General features: G+C 36.5%; 1 protein-coding gene across 3 annotated transcripts in view; it reads right to left on the bottom strand.

Annotated features, from left to right (window-relative positions):
* Positions 1 to 23,544, bottom strand: part of NLGN4X (neuroligin 4 X-linked) — a 189,689-nt gene that overhangs the window by 117,822 nt on the left and 48,323 nt on the right. For all 3 annotated transcript variants that reach the window (XM_032191110.1, XM_032191125.1, XM_032191117.1), the window contains exon 3: positions 6,390 to 7,226. In XM_032191110.1, the coding sequence (XP_032047001.1) occupies positions 6,390 to 6,864 (475 nt within the window). In that variant the 5' untranslated portion in view covers positions 6,865 to 7,226. The remainder of the gene's footprint in view (positions 1 to 6,389; positions 7,227 to 23,544) is intronic.

Genomic DNA, 23,544 nt, shown 5'->3' with positions numbered 1-23,544 from the left:
TTTTTCAGCATGAGGCAATGATGAGACTCTGGGGAATTCTGCCAAAAGTTCTGTTCAGATTAGATAATGCCATATTGAATCCTGAGCCTTCTTTCTAGGCTTCATTGCATATCAATTCCTGAAAAAGCCATTTGGGTACAATCCTGTAAAGTGCCTGTGGAATGGGCAACTCTTGAAGGGAAGAACAACATTTTGAAATCAGCAACTAAATCTGAGTTTATCTCTAAAGATTTAAGAATTTTATTTCATCTAGATTAGATTCCTGTTCTTTGCTGTCAGAAGGTATTTGTGACTGTTAAAAGCAACAATGTGAAATAAGGGCCTGGATTACCCATAGCTTTATCCTAGTAGGCAGAGGGTAGTGAGACATATGCCTTCTTCTTTCTTGCAGATGCTGCAATATTTTTTGATTAAGAAGTGGAGATATGTTGAACCCTTACAGTGAAAGGTTTGAGGTGTTCTGACACAATGGGAACTCTATCTTTCTAAATGGAGAGAGATTTTCTCTCTGTTGTTAAATTTTGCAGTTCTTTTTGACTGGGATTATATGCAGTAATTCCAACATTAACATTTCATATTATAATTGTTATCTATCGTTAATACCTCTCACTTTGGATAGATACACAAGCTTTTTAAAAAGGGATACCTCTATTTGTGTATAATTTTTGTACTGTATGTCTGAAATATATTTGAGTGACAAGGCAATTTTGATACTCAATATGCAACTTTCCAAAGAAGACAGAGATTGACTGAAAGGTATTGACAGAAACTGTGACAATCTTAAAAATGAAAACAAACCATTGTTATATAATGTTTTGTTGAAGAAAAACATTATTTGTAATACAGAAGTGTTCAAACATTATCCTCCATAAAATAAAATAAAATATACTAAATATATATTAAAAAAATAAATATTTTAAATATAACTAAATACATCAAACAAGAGAAGTAAAACTGTATATTTCTACATCGAGTACACAAATTATAATTGATTTTAATTAAAGATAAAGATATAGATAAAGATTTTCAGGAAGTATCAAAACTACAGAGATGTAAACACTAGATATTAATTTTTTGATTTCTTCAAGATATTTACATAAAACCTGGATTTGATTTCTTATATAGCTACTTACATTTACAAAAGCAGTGAAGAAACAGTAGAAAAATTGCATTTTTGAGATTACCTGATAAATTCCAGATATATCTACTGAAACTTGAAATTATATAAATTCTTGGAGGGTCAAGACTGTAGAAACTTAATAAAAATTACATATATCTTTCATTCTGTTACTATTTTTATATAGGTACCTTTATTCCTCATATTAATAAATAACCCACTGAATAGCTTACTTTTTTTTTTTTTTTATGTCATCAAATAGTTGTTAAGCTGACTCATCTTGTTTATTTTTGTCTTTGTCTTTCTCTCCTCTCCCCCCGAAAAAAAAAAAAAAAAAAAAAAAAAAAGAAAAATGTTTGAACAGATTTTTATCAATTTAATTTTATAGAGACAATTTTGTTAAAAAAAATATTTTCCAAATTAAACAGATGCTGCAATTCAACAGAAATGATGTGAAGAAGGCTGCAAACATCCAGTTATATACTGAGCAGGTATCTGCCTAATAACAAAAAGTGGCATAGCATCCAAGTTATAGAAATCACCTAACACACCTCTTCTTTGTTGGCTTTGATCAAGTTGTTGATTTCTTCATTGCTTATTCAACTAGAAACAGAGTCTAAAGAAGCAAGTACCTTTCCACCACACTACTGCTCAGAGAAGGAATACTGTTGATCTCTTTGCTGACTTTGTTTCTTCCTGGTACCCTACAGTTATACATGTATGCATCACTAATCCTGGAGAGCATTCTCAATTTCTCTATTCTAATCAAAAAATTATGACCTGCCTACTCATCCTTAATATGTATCATTACCTACCACTTTTTGTTGTCACTTTAGCAGTACTTATTGTGATATAAATGATTCAGAATCTCACAGAGTAGTTCTCTGTTCTGCTGAGCAGTTCTCCGAAGATTCCAAATACTTCATGAATCAATCCCTAGTAGATATATGGTGGTTTACGAGCTACCCACTTGTATAAAATGTACCCTTTTCCCATATAACAAAGTAAGTAAAATATATATGTTTGTAAAAAAAAATCATTTTTTGTTTCATTTTCTTGTTTGTTTTGAAGAGAGGTTTTAAACAACAAAAAGATGTTTTAGATTTTTATCTCAACGTGATATTAATACAACTTTTACATTTATCATGAAAGAAATCCAAATTAAAGTTCTTTTAGATATATAGCTTATTAAAGTTCTTTTAAATATATATCTTTTTTCTATATATTTTTTCCCAGTTACGATAGGAGTTAGCAAGCTCCTTCAGCATCCACAGATTCAGTTGATAAAGGCCAGGGATTAAGCACAGCCGATTAACAGTCTGTGTCCTCTTCAATCTAGCATTTCCACTGCAGATAAACCTATATTCAGACTGAAGTTATAATAAACAGGCTGTCCTCAATATCATTTCCCTAGATGACCTCCTCAAAACTGACATTCAAGTATTCTTGTGGAAAATTGCAGTTTAAAGTAACTGGAAAAGCAGAGAATGCAACATACACTCCCCACAAACGGGATATTGTTTATTCAGAAGATCAAGATAAATGTTTAGAAAACAGTTTGGACAGAGTGTTAATTTTACTATATTTCTTTAAATTTCTTTTATTCTTTTAATTTCTTTTCAATTATTATTTTCAATTCCTTATGATAATAGATTAGACTTTTAAAAAATATTTCTTTATTGCTTATTCTTATCTTTAAAATAACCACCTATTTGTTTATACTTGTTATACTTGTTATGAGAAATTGTATTTATTGTTTATACTTATTATGAGAAAACAAATATATCTTGAAGAATTATAGTGGTAGCAAAACTCTTTCAAAGTCAAAGGAAAAAAAAAAATCAAATACCAAAATACTCTACCAAATGAAATATAAAAGCTACCCTACATAAAGTGTCAGTACAAACAATTTTTCAAGTGAATTTCAAGTGAATTTTCAAGTAAAATAATAAAATTCTACATGGACATAATTTTCATAATATTCAGTTAGGTATGTGCTTTAATTTTTACCATAAATAATATTTTTGTTTAAAACGGAAAAAAAATATATATCTAAAAACAAGGATCCTTTTTTTTTTTTTTTTTAGGAAGATTTTAATATAGAAAATTCTGACAAGTTTTTCAGCCACTGCCATTTGATGTTTGAAATCCAGAACATATGGGTCAGAAAAAAAAAAAAGTCAATGACTATTACAGATCTAAATGTTTAATGGACATTTTAATTCCTTTATGTAGATGCTCCAGGTATTTTAAGCAACTATCGAATTTTGTGTTGTTTCATTTCAGTGTGTTTCTTTAAACTGAATCATAATCATTTAGTACATATAACATCTCATTATATAATAATATTATTAATAAAATATTAATAATATATAGTATTAATGATAATAAAATAATAATAAATAATAGTATATAACGTAAATATATAATATATCTTATACATTTATTAATAAGATATATAAATGTAAGATATAATATAAGATATAAATATAAGATATATAAGATATAAATTTATAAAACAATATATAAAATATAAGATTCAAATATATAAATCTTATCTATCCAGTTAAAGGGCCTGGGTTTTACTCTTGTTTCCATTAGTTTATACTGGCAGAATTCTAGTGAAATGATTCTGAAATCAGATGAATTAATGTGTGTGTTTATTCTTCAGTTCATTATTCAAAGCACATGACCAAAATTTGGTTCCCTTTGCCCAAACCACAGAAACAATAAGAAACAGGCCATGTTATGCAGTGCCAAAAAAAAAAAAAAAAAAAAAGGAAAAGAAAAAAAGAACAAAGCTACAATTTGGTTATTAATTCCCTAGAACTGGTTTGAAGCAAGCACTGCATGTGGCCATAGTTAATTCATTATAGTAGTTCATCAGTTCTTTTCACTGAAGGTGTTTTTTATCTTTTTTTTTTTTTTTTTTTAAGGCATAAAATGATTCAGATTAAGTTTCATAGTCAGAACATTAATTAGTTGGGATGATTCCATTCACCTTTTATTGCAGACATAAAACAGTTTCAAAGCTTTTCTAAATAAATCTGTGCTTGAGAAAGAATTGGAATTGTTAATTTAACTCAAAGTCACTCACTTTGAGACTGCTTCAAAAACTAATTTCATGGTCTCTAACAACATAGTTTATTTCTGCCAACTATGACTCATATAATGAAGCATAATGTGTTTAATCAGATTGTATGGACTACAATTTAAGGTTATTTATGTTTACTGTGGTTAGAAGACAGTAACTTAGGAGGTCAGTTCTCCTTAGTTTTCTTTATGAGCAGAAGGTTGCGTATTTTCCTTACTAAAGAGCTACACTGAGCTATAGTTAAGTAGTGATAAAATTTCAGCATACAATTAAAACATCATGTATTCCATATATTCATTTTGAAATTTCTTGTTCTCTGTTGGAGCTGGTTAAAAACACTTGTCATATCACACACGAACAATCTAGCCTTCAGCTCATTACCAACACCAAAACTTTTCTGTCATTTTATTCAACTAAATACTTTTTTTTTTTTTCCTGAGAGTGAATATATAAAAGACAATTTATTACCATTATAAGAAGTTATTTTGTATAAACAAAAAATCTAAAATGATGAGAATTTAAGTGGACATAAAGGTGTACAAGAGTGCAATTAATTTTATCAGTCCTTTTTATTTATAAGCTAACAGCAAATCTCATTTGCTATTACCCACAATACAAGGAATTTTGTAGGTTCTTAGTCATTCAGCACACAGTATTTCATTATTACCCACATGATATAAAATAAAATATTATTCTAGAAATTTATATATATATTTTTTCCCTTTCTAATTTTCTGCCTTATTTAATGGAAAACAAAAAAAAACAAAAAACTTATTTTTACTAGATTAGAGGAATATATGAATGTAATGACATTGGCCTTTAAAATGACATGAAGTTAGCAGTGAGAACAATTAAATTCTTAACCTTAAATGTTTTCTTAGGACAAACCCACCATAGTGACAAATTAAAAGCTGCAGACAAAATCCACAATATAAAGAATTATGGGAACTATATATGGGAATAACCTAGGAGTGAGGTACAGTGCAATGAAACTAGAAGAGGGAAAGAAACCTGTGGCTCCTTCTAGTAAATACATATGCGTGAACAAAACACACATACAGAGCAGCCTACACACACCTTGTCTTTCAGAGTCCTCTGATTTAAGCAGCTTGATAGTATGTGTTTGCAGTGTTCCCAGTATTCCCAAACCTTATCCCTTTATTTTTAGCTTTTAGCTTTTGGCTTCAGTTGATGAGAACTGGAAAAAAAGGTGGTATGTTTAAGGCTTCCAAACAGCTTGGAAATTCTGAGTAAAGAAGCCAATCAAGTCAAAAGGATTACAATAAAGAACAAAATTTGCATATTTAGAGTATGGTTACTGAGAAATAACAATGTCTTAGTTATGCAAATCAAACCCTCAGCTGAAGTGAAGAGATTTGCATATCTGGGAGAAATCTGTCACTTTATGCACCAGTAACTACATTCTAAGTGGCTGAAAGAACTGGCATTCAGCAGAATATTAAATATAATTGTCAGAAGAGTTTTTTATTTCCTTGGGATATAAACTATAATCGTTTGAGGATTGGTGAAAAAAGGTCTTGTTTTCTGTAAGAAGCAATACCATTTTGCACCTCAAAAGATATATCTAGCATGCCAAAATGCTACAATATTTAAGACTGAGATCATGAAAACTTTCAAGGTGTTGTGTGTTGGCATTTGTGTTCATAAGTTAACCATAGGCTCCAAGGTAATAAAGTAAAATAAAGTAAAATAAAATAATTAAAAATAATAATAATAAAAAAGAGGGGGAAGGGAGAATTCTTCTTTAAAATGAGTATGCTGCAACATTTGTACCATCCATGCAATGAAAAATACAAAGTTACTTCTTGTTAATGTTTATTTCCCTGTTCCTCTCTCCTCTCCTGTGTTCCTCATCTGAACTCAGCTCTAGTTCAGATGTAAAATTTGTAAGATTACACACCCTGCCCTGTGGCACTGGATACACTGGTGTTACACTGTGGCTGCAAATGAAATTGTGGTGTTACACTGATACATGAAGAAGAATTCATGCAAACATGTTCAATCTGTGAAGTATTCTTTATGATGAGTATTCATGGACATGATCCATTTCTACAGATAAAATATGGGGGAAACTGAGCAAGATGATTTAAAGACCTAGCTACTCAACTCATGCAGGAATTGGTGAGTGAGCTGAAGTGTGCTCCTGAGAGTACTTACCATCCTCTGTGGGTACATAGATATTCAAATACAGGCAGTCTTCATTTTGATCTTGAACATATGTCACCACAGTATCCAGATTGGCTGTAAACCAGACTGGCAGCATGTCGTTGAGCAGTGACCTCTCATCCAGGTACTGTGGGCAAACAGCAGCAAACTGTGTGGCATTTCGGACACCCGTCCAAGATGATGGAGGTTCTGGAGGCTGAAATCGCCTTTCTCCAGTTGGAGGAGAGGCATAAGGAACACCCAGATACTGCTCCACTGGACCAAGGATCTCATTGGGCAGAGGTGTTCTTAAACCACGTATTTTGCCATAATTCGTGGTAACCACTGGGTATTGTGCTTGACCATCAATGAGAGTAAATCTTATAGCCAGTGCAGTTATCCATAGGAGGAAGTTAGAATTCAACATGACACACACGGGGGTGAAGATCAAAGGCAGCCATAGAAGTCCCATTGGTTTCGACATCATTTAAATGAACATCAGCAGTGCTCTTTTCTTCCACAACCAGGAGAAAAAGGAGTCAAAGAAAATGAAAATAATAAAATAAAAAAGCAGGCAAAAGTAGATGAAGTGAGGCAAAAGTGTAATCTTGTTCAGGCAGTAAAAAAGCAAAAGCTAATGTGTGCCTCAGTTGACTGACTGTAGACAAATTCCAACATCTGAAGAAGCAAAATAATGTTTGTCCCCAGGGACCATCCCAGACTTGAGTGTTGGCTTACTCCTGGCAACACACAGCTTCTCCTGGCCAGTACAGTGGGGACAGATCGACAGTTACTCCACTTCCCCAGCAAAATGGCTCCTTCCAGTCAAGTCTAGCCCACTCAGTCAGCCTGTAGCCAAAAGAAAGCAAACAGTTAAAATCAACAGACACATTTTATTGGAATAAACCTACATAAAATAAACAAATAAATCAAATTCATTCTTTTTTTATACGGAACGACCCACAAATCTTTTATGAACTTTAGCCACCTTGTTTAGCTATGTGTTTCTGAAGATACACAAGGTAAGAAAACTGAAAATTTTCACAAACTTGTCCAAGGCTATAAAACAAACCAAACACTCTGCTTCTGTATGTACTTCCAAACCAAACCAGAGCCCAAATGTTAATGCTTTTAGGAAAGTTATCCCACATTTAATTGCTTGCTCCAGGGTATTTTCTGCCCTGAATAAACATCTCCTTTTTTAACCACACTTGTATTCCCACAGTAAATGTTCATTAGATGTTTTGCTACATTGGATAATCTCTCTTTGTTGTTATATGACTTCTATATATTATTTTCCACAGGTAAGCCTAATATTCTGTATGATTAACAATTTCCCTCCACATAATTCAGACATTCCAACGAATGTAATAGAATTATCTTAGTTCAAAGCAAATGTGAAAATGGAATTAGTTAAAATTAGATACTATGGCATTGGTTTTCATATTGTCTTTATTTGTACAATTTCTGACAAAAAGGGACAATTGCAACTGAAAAATAAATGTGTAATACAATTGCTCAGAAATCAGATCTTGACCTACACTGTTACAACTATGGAACTTTGCCTTCTTACATGTTCCTAATTTAAATTCTTAGACAGAAGGCAAATCATAAATAAATCATGTTATTTTTTAATGAAATACAAGTTGCATACCATTACAAGAAGCATAAATAACAATACAACACTTCTTAATACTTACATTCTTCTCCCTACCCAAATAAATGGAGGAGTTCCCTTTTAAAACATTTTTCAACTTAAAATCACAAATGGCAATTCCACAGTTTGAAAAATCCTTATTATAGGAAACTAATACTGATACTATACATTTTATGGGATGAACACAAACTATCACATAAGCCATTTTTAAATGTGGACTACCAGGTTCAATTTTCAGTCAGGACTCTGTCTCATGAAAATCAGTTTTCAAAAGCAGAAAATTCCAAGTTAAGTACTTATTGACAGTGATTTCAAATTAAAAACAAAACAAAACAAAACAAAGCAAAAAAACAGATACACAGAGATATTTATGTTGATTCTTTGAGACAAAGACAGGCATCTGTGCAAAAGAAAAACAAAAACTAAATTCTTTCAAAACCCCTGGCATTCTTTAATGACTTTATCTGAGGATATGTACCACAAATGATGTAAAACACCTGAACACTAGAGACCGGAAAAATACCAGCTACGTATTATCACAGAATATCTCGAGTTGGAAGGGACCCACGAGGATCCAACTCCTGGCACCCACAGGTCTACCCAGAAATTCAGATTATGTGACTAAGTGCACAATACAAATGCTTCTTAAACTCTGACAGGCTTGGTGCTGTGACTACGTCCCTGGGGAGCCTGTTCCAGTGCATGACAACCCTCTCAGTGAAGGATCTCTTCCTGATCTCCAGCCTGAACTTCCCTTGTCGCAGCTTGACACCATTCCCGCAGGTCCTATCACTGGTAACTAAAGAGAACAGATCAGTGCCTGCCCCTCCACTACCCATTGTGAGGAAGCTGTAGACTGCAACGAGGTCTCGCCTCAGCGTCCTCTTTTCCAGGCTGAACAGGTCAACTGACTTCAGCTGCTCCTCATACATCTTCCCCTCTAGGCTCTTGACCATCTCTGTAGCCCTTCTCTGGACACTCGCCAACAGTTTCACATCCTTTCTGTACTGTGGTGCCCAGAGCAGCACTCAGAAGTCAACGTGAAGCGGCACCAGTGCAGAGTAGAGTGGGACAATCACTTCCCTTAACCGACTAGCAATTCCATGCTGAATGCACCCCAGGATACAGTTGGCCCTCCTGGCTGACAGGGCACACTGCTGGATCACATTTGGCTTGCTACCAGCCACGACACCCATGTCCTTCTTGAGGGACTGCTCTCCAGGATCTCGCCACCCAGTCTGTACGTATAGCCAGGACTGCCCTGTCCCAGGTGTGGGACCCAGCACTTGCTTTTGTTAAACTTCATGCAGTTAGTGATTGCCCTGATGTCCAGACTGTCCAGATCTCTCTGCAAGGCCTTTCCACCCTCAACAGAGTCAACAGGTCCTCCAATTTAGTATCATTAACAAATTTGCTCAGAACACATTCAAGTCCTACATCCAAATTGTTTATAAAAACATTGAAGAGGACTGGACCTAAAATGGAGCCTTGGGGGACCCCACTAGTGATCATCTGCAAACCTGATGTGGCCCCATTTACCACAACCCTTTGAGCCCTGCCCATCAGCCAATTGCTCACCCATCGTGTCATATTTTTGTTTAGCTGTACGCTGGACATTTTGTCAAATAGAATCCTATGGGAAACTGTGTCAAAAGCTTTGCCAAAGTCCAAAAAGATCACATCAGCTGGTTTCCCTTGATTGACTAGATGGGTGATCTTCTCATAAAAGGAAATCAAGTTAGTCAAACAGGACCTACTCCTTGTGAACCCATGTTGTCTAGGACCGATGACTGCATTGTCCCCCAGGTGTGCTTCAATGACTTCAAGGATTATCTTCTCCATAATTTTACCAGGCACTGATGTGAGAATGACAGGCCTGTAATTGCTAGGGTCTTCTTTCTTACCCTTCTTGAAAACTGGCACAACATTTGCCAGCTTCCAGTCTACTGGGACCTCTCCAGATTCCCAAGATCATTGAAAAATAATTGAGAGAGGTCCCATGATGATGTCAGCCAGCTCTCTGAGCACCCTGGGATGAATCCCATCCAGACCTATGAACTTGTATGGATCCAGGTGGAACAGAAAATCCTGCATACATTCAGGGTTGGTTAGGAGTTTATCATTCCCACCATCATGGTCTTCTAGCTCAGGGCACCCTGGGTCCCGAAGCCTATCATCAGCATTGAAGATAGAGGCAAAGAAGGCATTAAACATCTCTGCTTTGCCTATGTCCTCATCCATGAGGTGACCTTCCCCATCAAGAAGCGGACCTTTGTTTTCTTTGGTCATCCTTTTTCTCTTCACATATCTAAAAAAAACTTTTCACTGTCTCCTACAGACCTGGCCAGCTTCAACTCCAATTGGGCTTTGGCCGCATGAAATTTCTCCCTACAAACACAAACAGCGTCCCTGTATTCCGTCCACATTGCCTGACCCTGCTTCCAGCAGCCACACACTTTCTTTTTCTGCCCAAGCTCCAGCTGAAGATCCTTGGTCAGCCAGGCCAGGCTTCTGCCCTGCCTGCTTCACTTCTGATATTTTGGAATTGCCTGATCTTGTGCTTTTTTGAGGCATTGCTTAAAGACTGACCAGCACCGATGGATGCCAACACCTTCAAAAGCAGTTTCTTAGTGGACCTTACTAACTAGTTCCCTGAGCAGCCTGAAGTCTCCCCATTTTAGGGCTGAAGTTTTGGTGGCAGTTTTCCTCCTGTCACCAAAAATTTTAAACTCGACCATTTCATGGTCACTATGACCAAGATGGCCACCAATTGCAACATCCCCCACAAGACCCTCTCTGTTCTCCAGCAACAGATCTAGGAGAGCACCTTTCCTAGTTGGCTCCCTTACCACCTGCACCAGGAAGTTATCATTGGAACTTTAGGAACCTTGTGGACCTGCTCTTGTCAGCCGTGTGGTAATCCCAGTTGATGTCTGACAAGTTGAAGTCTCCCATAAGGACAAAGGCAGTTCATCTCGAGGTATCTCTTAGTTCCTCAAAGAATAATTAATCAGTGTCATCCTGGCATGGTGGTCTGTAATAGACTTCCACAACATCCCCTTTGTTCATCCCTTAATCCTTACCCAGAGGATCTCAACTTTGACATCACTCACTGCAAGCTCCACACAGTCCAGCCCCTCCTTCACATAAAATACCACCCCACTGCCTCGCCTGCCCTGCCTGTCCTTTCTGATGAGCCTGTAACCATCTATTGCTATACACCAGTGTTATCATTTCGCTTATGCCAATGATGTTGTAGCTCTGGGACTGGGCCAAGACTTCCAGCTCATCTAGTTTATTCCTCATACTGCGTGCGTTTGCATAGAAGCACTTCAAATGGGTCTCATTGTACACAGCACCTTGTGGAGCAGACCAAAGAACCTCACTAGCACACAGTCCCTCTGATTCTAGCACACCATCCCTTAATTTTATCACTGGTTGGCCTGGTTTTATCCTTTTCACCCTTCAACTTTAGTTTAAAGCCCTGTCAGCTCTGCTAACTCCTGGGCAAAAATTCTTTTCCCCCTCTGAGAGAGGTGCATCCCATCTGCTGCCAACAGGCCTGGTGTTGAGTAGACCTTCCTTTGATCAAAAAAAAAAAAAAAAGAGTTCTGCTGGTTTCACCAGTCTCAGAGCCATGTATTGACGAGCCCAGTCTGCCTGTCAATACTGACCCCACCTATCAGAAGGACAGAGGGAAACACAACCTGTGCTGCTGATCCTTTAAACAGATGGCCCAAAGCCCTAAAGTCCCTTTTGATTGCTCTTGGACTTCTCCTTGCTACTTCATCATTACCAGCCTGAAAAATGAGTAGCGGGTAGTAGTCAGAGGGCTGTACCAGGTGAGTGACTTTCCTGGCATTGTCTCTTATCACAGCCCCAGAGGAGGCAGCAGACTTCCCTGTGGGTTGGGTCTGGATGGTGAATCAGGCCCTCTGTCCCTTTCAGAAGGGAGTCCCCCATGACAATAAGACTTCATTCTTTCTTTATGATGTAGTGATGGGGGGGGGGGGGGGGGGAAGGAGGGGAGGTTGCCTTGCCTTAGGCATCCCTTCCAACTAGGATGGGCTTTCTTCTACATCATTTTGACGGTCATATTCTAGAGCCTCATACCTGTTATGTAAGGGTGGATGGGAAGGTGAGGTGGGCAGGGAGAGAGCTCACTTACCACCCTGAACAGAAACCTGCTTCCATTCCCCACCTTGATCTAGGTCCCCTCCTACTGCCTGGCAGGATGGGGGGACTTTTGTCTTTTGTGTAGTGCCTGTCTGGTGGGATAAGGGAACCTTTGTTACTTGTGTTGTTGCAGGCTTGTGAGTCTGTCTCAGGGAGGGTATAGTATGCTTCCACCAGTCAGTTTCCCTCTCTGACTCCCTGATGCTCCTCAGCCTACTCACCCCTTCCTGAAACTCTGCCACTAGGCTGAGCAATTCTTCAAGCTGGGCACACCTCACACCTCACAAAGGTGCACCCACTGCTGCTGCTGTCAGACAGTGACAGAAGACTCAGGCACAACCTGCAGCCCAAGACCAATTTCGTGTTTCGTTTACGTGTTTCTCCGAGATCTCTGTCTGGGTAGCCACATTGGTGACTATGGTTGGAGAGGCCGCAAGAGATGCAGAGGCCATGGCTTTCTGCCAGGTGGATACCATGGCTGACCTCTTCATGAGCAGGTTACAACCATTGTTGGAAAAGATCGTTGGAAAAGAGCAGTGAGGCACCCTGCCCTCCCTGCTCACCCTCCTGGTGTGCACTGCCGCACCCTCCCCCCTCCTCCCTCCCCCCCCAACCCCCCGCGAATGCTGTGCCATGCCCTGTTTTCCCATCCTGTCCACAGCTCCTGGTCTCGGGTGCTGCTGGCTCCACCCATGCCTCCTTAGCCTCCCTCGCAAGGGTTGCTGGGTCCTGGCAGGTCCTGGCGGCTCCCTCAGCTGCCTGGAGTGGCCTTGATGCCTTGATGCCCACCTCAGTCCCCTGCTCCGCTGCAGAACATGTCTGCCCCGGAGCCAATCACATAATGTGATTCATTGCATGCATGAATCAGAAATGAATGAGAAATTTTGTTTTTAAGGATCCTGAATGCATAAAGAAACACACTGGTGGCTAAGACAAATAATATAACTTGTTATCTCAACCCCACAGTCTGATCCATAACAGCCTGACCCACAGCATTTGCCAACCAGTGCAAAGATATAAACAAATTGCAGGCAGTCACAAGTGCAAGTACAGGACAGGTTCATTTCACAAAAAGCAATTCTAAGATGATAAATAGCCAGAATAAAAAGCCTATTTACAGTATCATGTTCTAGTTATTAAAAACTATTGGGTTTTAGCCAGCTGAATGGTGATAGAAACAATCAGGGTTTTAAATAATTTCTTATTAAACAGCTCTCTTTAAAAAAAAGTTTAAATACTTAATAATCTATGAATGAACACCACATGCAACAAATCTTTAAATGGTTTAAAAATTATTGTGAAGAAAATTGTTTTAAAAAGACCATATTAACCAGAAAATATCCCACTTTTTCACTTTATGGGCTTTTTGCTAGGGAAATTGCCATTTTCACCAAGTCAGTTTCATACATATGCATTTATGCACACAGAATGACACATGGAAAAAAAATATGTAAAAATATCAAGACATAAGGGAGACGATATTCCTGCTATTCATGAACTAGCTAATTTTGCTTTGTATATCCTTAAAATTTTTGGAAGAGGTAAACATATAATCAACAATTGCCATTAGATTAATCTTAAATAGAAAAATAAGAATATTTTATATAATATATAAGAATGTCTTAGATATTATGACAAAAAGTTAGATGCGTATCTATATTTATCCAGTCAACTATTTAATACACCTTTACATGCTGAGTCTACAGAAAGAAATGTAACTTGTCTTCTTTATTTACTTTCTTCTTTATTTACCTTCTTTATTTATTTTACCTTCTTTATGTATTTATTTGGGTAATAGCTGCTGGGACTTTTGAAGACATTACTCCCAAACTAGGTGCTAGTGAAACGAGTGGTGGGTTGCAGTAAAAGCATGTTTCCTTTCATCCCATACTGATAACTTACTGATGACTTACTTTCCAAATGTGTGATCATTTTTTCCCCCATTAATTACTGCATGGAATAAAAGCAAATACCATGTCTGGGCCTACCTCTGACTGGAAAATTATGAAAATTATGCATCTTAGAAAAGTTCATCCCATATTTGGGATGAACTAGATAAGAATACATTTTAGTAATTAACTTACTATGTTAATTGCCTAAAACCAGAAGAATATTGTAATTATTCACTTGTTACATCGCAAATACTGCCAATAAATAAATAAATAAATAAATTCCAGACTTTATAATAACTCTAACTCAGTATTATAAACCTCAGTATGGACAAGAAATTGCTGAAATCAATTGAAGAACTTTGAACACCATATCTACATTTATTAATGGATCAACCAAGCTATATGTCAGTGTGATTAGACTGCTGTTCAATCACAGAAGTTCAGCAGATAATAGGGATTGGAGGTTTTTTTTAGTAATTCACAATACCGTCATTTGTCTTTTACATCACATTCTAATGCATCCCTCATTAATTCACAATTAATATTCTCTTGTGGATTTAAAAATTTAGTGACACAAAATAATAATAATAGTAGTGATACCAAAAAAAAAAAAAAAAAAAGCATTTGCATTTAGTTAGAAAAAGCTGTTGTTGAACAATCACAGATACAGTCTTTCTTTATTTTTTCCCTGTATGTAAAATGATAAAAACTATTGTACCCAGGAGGACCCAAAGCTAACAGGAAATGCCCAGTTAAGACAGTTTGACTTCTTGCATTGATATTTATACTGTATTTTTAATTGCTATTACACACGAGCATGGAGAAATTTTAATGGGTAGGCAATTCTCATGATTTTATCTGCTTCTTGAAATAAGTTGGTAAAGATTGCAAATAAATGAGTCATCAATTACGTCAATGGAGTGACAAAAAAAATCAATTGTTTCAACACATTGAAAAAAATGCAAGGTATAAACTGTTTAAACTCTTCACGTTACTAATTATGCCAAAATTCCATGTGTGTTCTATTCAGGTCAAAATTTGACTATTCCTAAGAATTTAAGCTTCTTATGACTGAATTGACACTAGCCATTCAAATGCTTGAAGCTAGAATTTAAGAGACGTCATAAAAAAATCATAATCATGAAAAAATATATAACAATGTGTAATATATAACAATATATAGCAAGGCAGTGTGACAGAGTACTAAGTCTTTTTCGTTCAGAAAGCGTCCAATGCTTGAAATATGACCATAGGCATTGATCGCAACGTACATTTAATTTATTTGGCAGTCTTTGTCTAATTGTGATTACGAAGTCTAAGAAAATATTATTCCTCAAGTATATATTCAGGGAAATGTAAAAAAATATAATCAGTACAGTCTAGCATGGCTGCTAACTTATTTTCCAGCTCTTACTTCTGTGACCTTGTAAAAGAAATGTTGTAGGTCTCTCTATTTCTTTTTGCCACCTCTGTTTTTGGAAATTCAGATGTGTTACTCCAAAAGAAAAGGTCATGATCTGAAAGAGGATGTTCAGCTCTGAGTTTCAGTATGGAAAAATCTCCTGTAGAGTAAAATTTCTTATGTCTTCAGTAAAATTTAGAATTATGGATATAAAAAAAATAAAAAGAAAAAGAAAGAGGTTCATACAAAAATCATTATTTTATGCATTTCTTAGTTTTGTAGAATCGACCTTTATAATTCAAATAAAACTTCACATATATTAAAGATCATCGCCTACTATCACTTCAAGACACAGAAAATAAATATTCCTGAATGTGTCTAACTTCCCTCCAGCAAGTAAGGTCAAATGACCTAAGAAAATTCCTGAGGGAATCTTTTTTTTTTTTTTTTTTTGTCTACCTATAAATCAGGGCTCTTTCTGTCTTCTTCATTAAGCCTATGTGTGTGTCCTTTTCAGGGATGCAAGAATCTAAAACCCATGTTGGACTAATTGAGAAAGGGATTGAAAGACCAATTATTAGGCAATTTGATCTCTTGAGACTATTTAATGATTAGAATTTGGTATCATCCTGTTGGCATTCCAGTCCAAGAAGAAGAAACATTACATGTATTATAATTACGAAATACAGGGTGAGAAAAGCAATTTAATCCAGCTGAGCACATAGTTATCTCTACCCTAATACATTACGCAGCAGAAAAACAGTTGCAGCCCTATTCATATTCATAAAATAAATACACATATTCATAAAACGCAAATACGTGGGAGACACAGGCACGATATTTTCATTGTATTACCTAGTTCAGTTACCAGGTGGTGATACTGTCTTCATTTGCATATATATGATAATGACATAATTATGTGCTCATATTAGAAATGGGAGAATCGAGTGACTACCCTCATTAACCTGAAGTTTAAACCCACACCTCCCAACTTTAGTGTTATAAGCATTAGATTTCAAACAAGGCTGGGATGGTTGTGAGGACTATGTGCAGCCTTTTTGATCCTAAATTCAAAGACATTTACCCTGGGAATTTCACCTTTGAACTATGAGAAAGCTATGACTTTGCAGCCTCATAAAGCTGAAACTCCATGAGACAGATATTCTCTCTTTCAAGCAAGCCTTTATACAGTTTGTGGTAGTCATTTCATGAAGCACTCTGAAAATGAAATTGGGACTCAGGATTATTTTTAAAAAATACTATCACATCATCACTTTTTCTCACTTACTCTTCCCCTTAAGTTTTGTATTTGCTAGAAAGTAGACAAATTCACAAAAGAAGGGAAGAATGTCTTCCAACTTCTGTTCCTGTGCTGCTTTCTTTCTAACTTAGTTATTTTTCTTCTGGCAAATGCTGGTTTGAGCCTCTTATCTTTAAGAGGAAAGACAGCTTGCCTCAGCAGTTCAAGTCTCCAGAAAGTGTTATACAGAATGGGGTCACCAGAATCACTAGATCTAGGAGACAAGAGCAAGACAGCCATTCCTATGCTGTCTGCTGCCTTGTACTCCCTCCACCAATCAATGATCTTAAGAATCCACACAAAATAAAGTCTATGACATATAATCTGCTTAATGTCCTGTTTATGCTGAATTCACAATGAAGTGTGATTTCATTAGTTGACTTCAGAACTTGAATTCTATTTTGTAATTTGGACCCCTAAAAAATTAAGCAGGATATTAACATAGGGAAGTCCTGTTAAGGATATACATCTTTGTTCTCAGGTCACTGCAGTAGCACTGGAATTTAGGTGTAAGCAGCAAACTAAACAGGGACAGAACATGAGCTACACAGCACTGTCCCGCCAAAGCATTTATTCTGTATGGTTGTTAGCAAACTTCCAGGCACAGTGTTACCTTTCAGCCAATGCCCAGGTATGATCAGAGAATAGCACAGGTCAGAACTTCTCATAGTTAGTTAATTATATTTTCTTGCATTAAATATTTTTCAGAACTTTAGCATAGTATATTTTAGTTACTTTGCAGTAAGTAGAACTGGTAACAGAGTAGAAAAAAAAAGCCAACAATGAATGTTGAAATTTACATTTTTCCTCCTTGCTCTCCTTGCCACTCCCATTACTGGAAAGGTTCCATCTTTGCCTACCACAATGAGAATATACCTCCTCTAAACTAAGCTCAGCAGTGAAGCTCATGTTCTTCTCACTCATATGTGAAAAATGTAGATATTCTGTCAAAAACAGAAGCATACACTTCAGGCAGCAACTCCTCCTACTGTAACATAAGTGTTTGACAATAAAACATGTTGAACCCTAGCCACCATAAAAACATCCTGAAGGTTATGTGTAAGGAGTACAAGTACAGCTGAAATACAGAACTATGATTTCTTCTCTTACCTCTTACCAATATACAGTTATCCCCGTGACCATGACATACAGTATTAAGAAAAGTTGTAATTTTCCTGTTATTTTTATACACAAAGGAAATTATCATGAATAAAATCAGAAAGAGCATATTCTGCTTTCAGTTTCCAATTTTTAGAACTGTTCTTTGACCAGTTCTACTGGTGGTAAATTAAAAATGATATGGCATCCATTGGTAAGAGATTGAGTACAGAGAATTTAGACTAACCTTCAGCTATTTTCTCTCATCACCTTCCATTCTTTTTATTCTTCAATACTAACTCTCCCTCCCAAAATCCTCCTGTTTGTTATTTCAGAAAAACAACAACAACAAAACTACTGCATGGTATCCTCCTTAAGCAAAGACACATCTCAGTGAACAAGGTAATCAGTTCATTTTCACCATCTACACCTAACATAAAACTGATAGGTTTGAGGAAAAATAGAATTACGTTAGAAGTTTATGGTTATTATGCTTATATTTCTCAGTTAGACAGAAAACATAACTCTTTTCTGAAGTGTTTCCAATGATCTTTTTGATACAGTAAGTACTATTTATGAATGACTTTCTAACATAACCTATGAAACACGATTATCATTTAGCACACTCTAACTATTGCCACAGGAAAGCAAAACTATGAGTACTGTCAAAGTTGCAAACAGATGGAGAAGTGAATCATATGATTTTTCACAGATTTCTTTGACCACAAAACACATACATGTAGCAATATTCACAGTAGCTGTACTGTGGACTCATACATAGTATAAAGTTCTGATCACAGCTGAGAAAAGAAAACAGAAGGTTAGCAGATACACTAGTGCATTTCATAATTAAAAAAAAAATAAATTCAAAAATGAGAAAAAAATATATTTTTAACAATATGATATTATGACAAAACATTATACTACACTATCTTGTCCATCTCTATTCTGTGCTGGTGCAGCCTCACCTCAACCTGTGCAGTTTTGGGTGCCACAGCATAAGAAAGATATAAAAGTATTAGAGAGTGTCCAAAGGAAGGCAACAAAGATGGTGAAGAGTCTAGAGGGAAAGACGTATGAAGAGTGGCTGAGGTCATTTGATTTAAGTCAGACTGAGAATCTGACCTACAAAGGGAGTGGATCAAGGCACTGATCTCTGCTCTCTGGGGACAGTGACAGGACTTGAGGGAACAATATAAAGATGTGACAGGAGAGGTACAGGTAGGATGTCAAGAAAAGGTTCTTCACTTAGCCGAAGAACAAAGGGTGACTGGGCATTTCAGCAGGCTTCCCAGGGAGCCTGGGTCATGGGTACTGAGCCTGTTGGAGTTCAAGCAGCATTTGGACAACACTCTTAGACATACGGTTTGATTTTTGGGTGATCCTGTGTGGAGCCAGAATTTAGACTAGATGGTCCTAGTGAGTCCCTTACAACACAGGATATTATTTGCTTCTATGATCTTTCCTAGACTGGTCTGTCATGCTTCAAAATGTGTCCTCTTACCAAAATATCTTCCATCTTTTTCCTCTTTTGCATGTGGCCTACTCAGTCCTATGGCTAATTCTCAAACCTTTCTCACAGAGTGCACACCACTAGCTTGTTCTTTTCACTAAATCACAGTTCTTTCCTACAGAATTTTTATTCTCCCTTGTCCTTTTTTCCTACCTCCTCTTATTCTCTTTACATATGTAGAATATATAAAGAAAGATATATATGTAGAATTGATTTTTACATTGTAAAGGTAATTGATTTCATTTATTTTATAAAGGATTTATTTATTTTTTAATCATTCCCACATGGATGACATTGCAGAAACAATGGATGAGAATACAATTTGCAGCTGCCAAGTTGACTAGGAAGAGCTAATATATTTTTCCTGCCCATGGTCAACTGATTTAGGTTAGTCTTGAAAAAAATGTATGTTGTCACATGGCAGGAGTTACAGCTTCCTGTGTGCTACTATTATATCATCTTAAGAAATCCCACTAATAAGACATAATACCAGCCAAAAATATCTGCCACAAACTAATGCAGTCAATTAATTGAACAGATGGAGGTCAGGGCAGACAATTAAATCCCTTTGACAGAGGAGAAGATTATTCTACCTCATATTGGAGATATGTCAGTAATTCCTGTCTGATCTGACTTACACTTTTATTCTTCAAAATAATTCCTTCTATAATGCCTTCTTTGGCATGAGAGGGAGAAATCTATCACCTAAAGACCTTGCTCAATGCTCTATATAATTATTTATTTTTAAAGTGGTGGGAAAGTGTACATATGTGTTTTCATCAGTAATTTTACTGATTGCTAGAAAACTAAAAATCGAAATAATTTTTGCTTTTGTTTGCTGCTACTCTCCTTGAAGTCTGATTCTCAAACTGATGATATAACTATCACTTTGGCAAGTTGTTAACCACTTTTTTTTTTTTTAATAAGAAACAAAAAATTATTATTGTCTCTCATATGCACTGGAGTATACAGTATTCTTCATTCATTATTTCTCTGGCAATGATTTCCTGGCATATTTAAATCTTATAACTATTTCACCATATTTGTAACATATTTTTTTTTCCGTAAACTCTGTCACCAAGACACTTTTCTCTCTGTACATCAGGTCTACATTGGTAATATTAAACATTTTAAGTGTTGTTGTCATATTCTGACAATGTTGATTAAATATTTTATATTTCCAAAATAAAAGGTTAGTACCACCACAAACTCTGAGTTATTTCTATATTTTCTTTATATATTTGCAGCTAAGCATTTAAATTAATTTTTCACACACACACAAAAAGAGCACCTTATAAAATGAACCCTAGTTTGTTTTTAACTAGAAATCACTTGGAAAAAAAATAATAATAAGCAATGTTTTCTTTCAGTCCAGAACATAATCATAACAAACACAAAACATCTGATCTGAGTCCCCTGTTCTAGTGGGGCCACCTGGAGCAGGTTGCACAGCAGGTATTCAGAACCGCCACAGGTATTCAAAACCTGCCTCCTGTCAGTGCTTAGATTTCCTGATGGTCAAACAGAAAAAAAAAAAAAAAAAACATAAAAATCAATATGTAACAGTGTTACCCAAATAAACTACTCCTTAGTCTAAAAGCAAATATATTGAGAAAATTGGGATATACAAGGTAAATAGTATTTTTCCCTCACAACTGGTATATCAGAAGCACTGAGAAAAAATATTTACAAGTTTATTTTTGGTAAAATAGCCTTCCAATCAATTTGCTAAATATGTATGTTACCATCTTAGAAGACTTGAGCATCATCCACTTCTTTCAATGTCACTGAAATAAGCCAATCAACTGTCATTCAAATGAAAAATAAAAGACTTATAAATAGCTTGCATTTTCTAGGAAACGAAAGAAAAAAAATTACAGCATTTGAAACAAATATTTTAAAAACTGAATATTAGTTAAATTAAAGTTTGTTTATGGTCAGTTTATGCTATGATGTGATAATAATTAGCAAGCATTGCAGAGTAGATAAATTTATTTAGAAGTATTGTCATATTTATAGATTTTCAAATTTTAATAATTATATTAGTAGTGCTTAATTACTCCGACAAAATCTTGAATTTAAGTTTGTTTTGTTTTGTTTTGTTTTTCCTGTCAATGATATATATATATGATTCTCTAAAATCAGGAAGACCAAAATACTTGGTTCAAATAATATGAATTTCATATTTACAGATAAATTAATTTCCCCAAAGAAATTCAGGGAAGTATCCCAGTGTAAAAGGAAGAAAGCCAATGTCACACCAGTCTTCAAAAAGAGCAAGAAAGAGGACCCAAGTAACTACAGGCCAATCAGCCTGATCTCCATCTCTGGAAAGGGTCATCCTTGGAACAGCTCATCCTGGAGGTCATCTCAAGGTGATCAGGAATAGAATAACATGGATTCAACAAGGGGAAGTCATGTTTGACCAATCTGCTATCCTTCTATGATGAGATGACTGGCTGGGTAGATGAGGGGAGAGCGGTGGAGCTACCTTGACCTCAGAAAGGCTTTTGACGCTGTCTCCCATAGCATCCTCATAGGTAAACTCAGGAAGTGCAGTCTAGATGAGTGGACAGTGAGGTGGACTGGCATTTGGCTGCATAGCAGAGCTCAGAGGGCTGCGCTTAATGGTGCAGAGTCTAGTTGGAGGCCTGTAGCTAGCAGTGCCCCACAGGGGTCAGTACTGTTTCCAATTTTGTTCAACTTATTCATCAACGACCTGGATGGTGGAATGGAGTGCACCCTTAGCAAGTTTGCTGGCAACACAAATATAGGAGTGGCTGATACCCCAGAGGGCTGTGCTTCCATTCAGAGGGACATAGACAGGCTGGAGGGCTGGGCCAAGAAGAACCTCATGAAGTTCAACAAGGGCAAGTTCAGGGTCCTACACCTAAGGAGGAATAACCCAAAACACCAGTATAGGCTGTGGGGTGACCTGCTGGAGAACAGCTCTGTGGAGAGGGACCTGGGAGTCCTGGTGGACAACAGGCTGACCACGAGTCAGCAATGTGTCCTTGTGGCCAAGAAGGCCAATGGTGCAACGGTCGTGGGGTGCATTAAAAAGAGTGCTGCCAGCAGGTCAAGGGAGGTGATCCTCCCCCTCTACTCAGCCCTGGTAAGGCTTGGAGTATTGTGTCCAGTTCTGGGCTCCCCAGTACAGCTACTGAAGAAAGTCCAGAGGAGAGCTATGAAGATGATAAGAGGACTGGAGCACCTGTCATATGAGGACAAGCTGAGAGAACTGGTCATGTTTAGCCTGGAAAAGACAAGACTGAGAGGAGACCTCATCAATATGCATAAATGTCTGAGGGGAGGATGTCAAGAGGATGGTATTTTCAGTTGTGCCCAGCAACAGGAAGAGAGGCAAATGGCACAAATTGTAGCACAGGAAGTTCCGGCTGAATATGAGAAGGCACTTATTTACTGTGAGGGTGATGGAGCACTGGCACAGGTTGCCCAGAGAGGCTGTGGAGTCTCTTTCTCTGGAGATATTCAAAACCTGTCTGGATGCCATCTAGCGCAATGTGCTTTAGGTGATCTTGCTTGGCAGGAGGGTCAGACTAGAGGATCTCCAGAGGTCCCTCCCAAACTTGGCCATTCTGTGATTCTGTGATTCTGTGATAGGAAGTCCATTACTTGAGTTAGGACAGCATTCTGATCAGCTTCAGAAAAGCAAACCTTGACATGCAGATAATTATATATATATTACATTATATTATATATATTCCTTGAATTAATTACCTATAAATACAGTGCAAGTGTTTTTCTATGCAGGGAAAATTAACTTTAATTGGAAATAAGCTTTAGTAATAGATATTTACTTTTATAACACTAATTATGAAGTAGATGTGCTTCATTTGCCTATTAATGTGTTATATTGTTATATCTGTAAGTTCTTTCCATCTCTTTGTTTGTTTATTTGTTTTGTTTTGCATTTACATTTCAGGTCATACTACGTGTATGTGTATAAGTTTCTGAAGGGAAGAATGACAAACTGAAAAAGAGTTAACAAGTTAACTTTTAGAGCCTTATACAAAGTTGTATGTAGTATATATATATATATACATATATATAATAATTAGAAATAGCTATAAGGAAGGAAGGGAATTAATGTCTCCTTTACATCTGT

This window comes from Aythya fuligula, chromosome 1 (assembly GCF_009819795.1).
Source record: "Aythya fuligula isolate bAytFul2 chromosome 1, bAytFul2.pri, whole genome shotgun sequence".
In the NCBI taxonomy this organism is placed as follows: domain Eukaryota; kingdom Metazoa; phylum Chordata; class Aves; order Anseriformes; family Anatidae; genus Aythya; species Aythya fuligula.
This window is presented reverse-complemented; position numbering and strand designations above follow the sequence as displayed.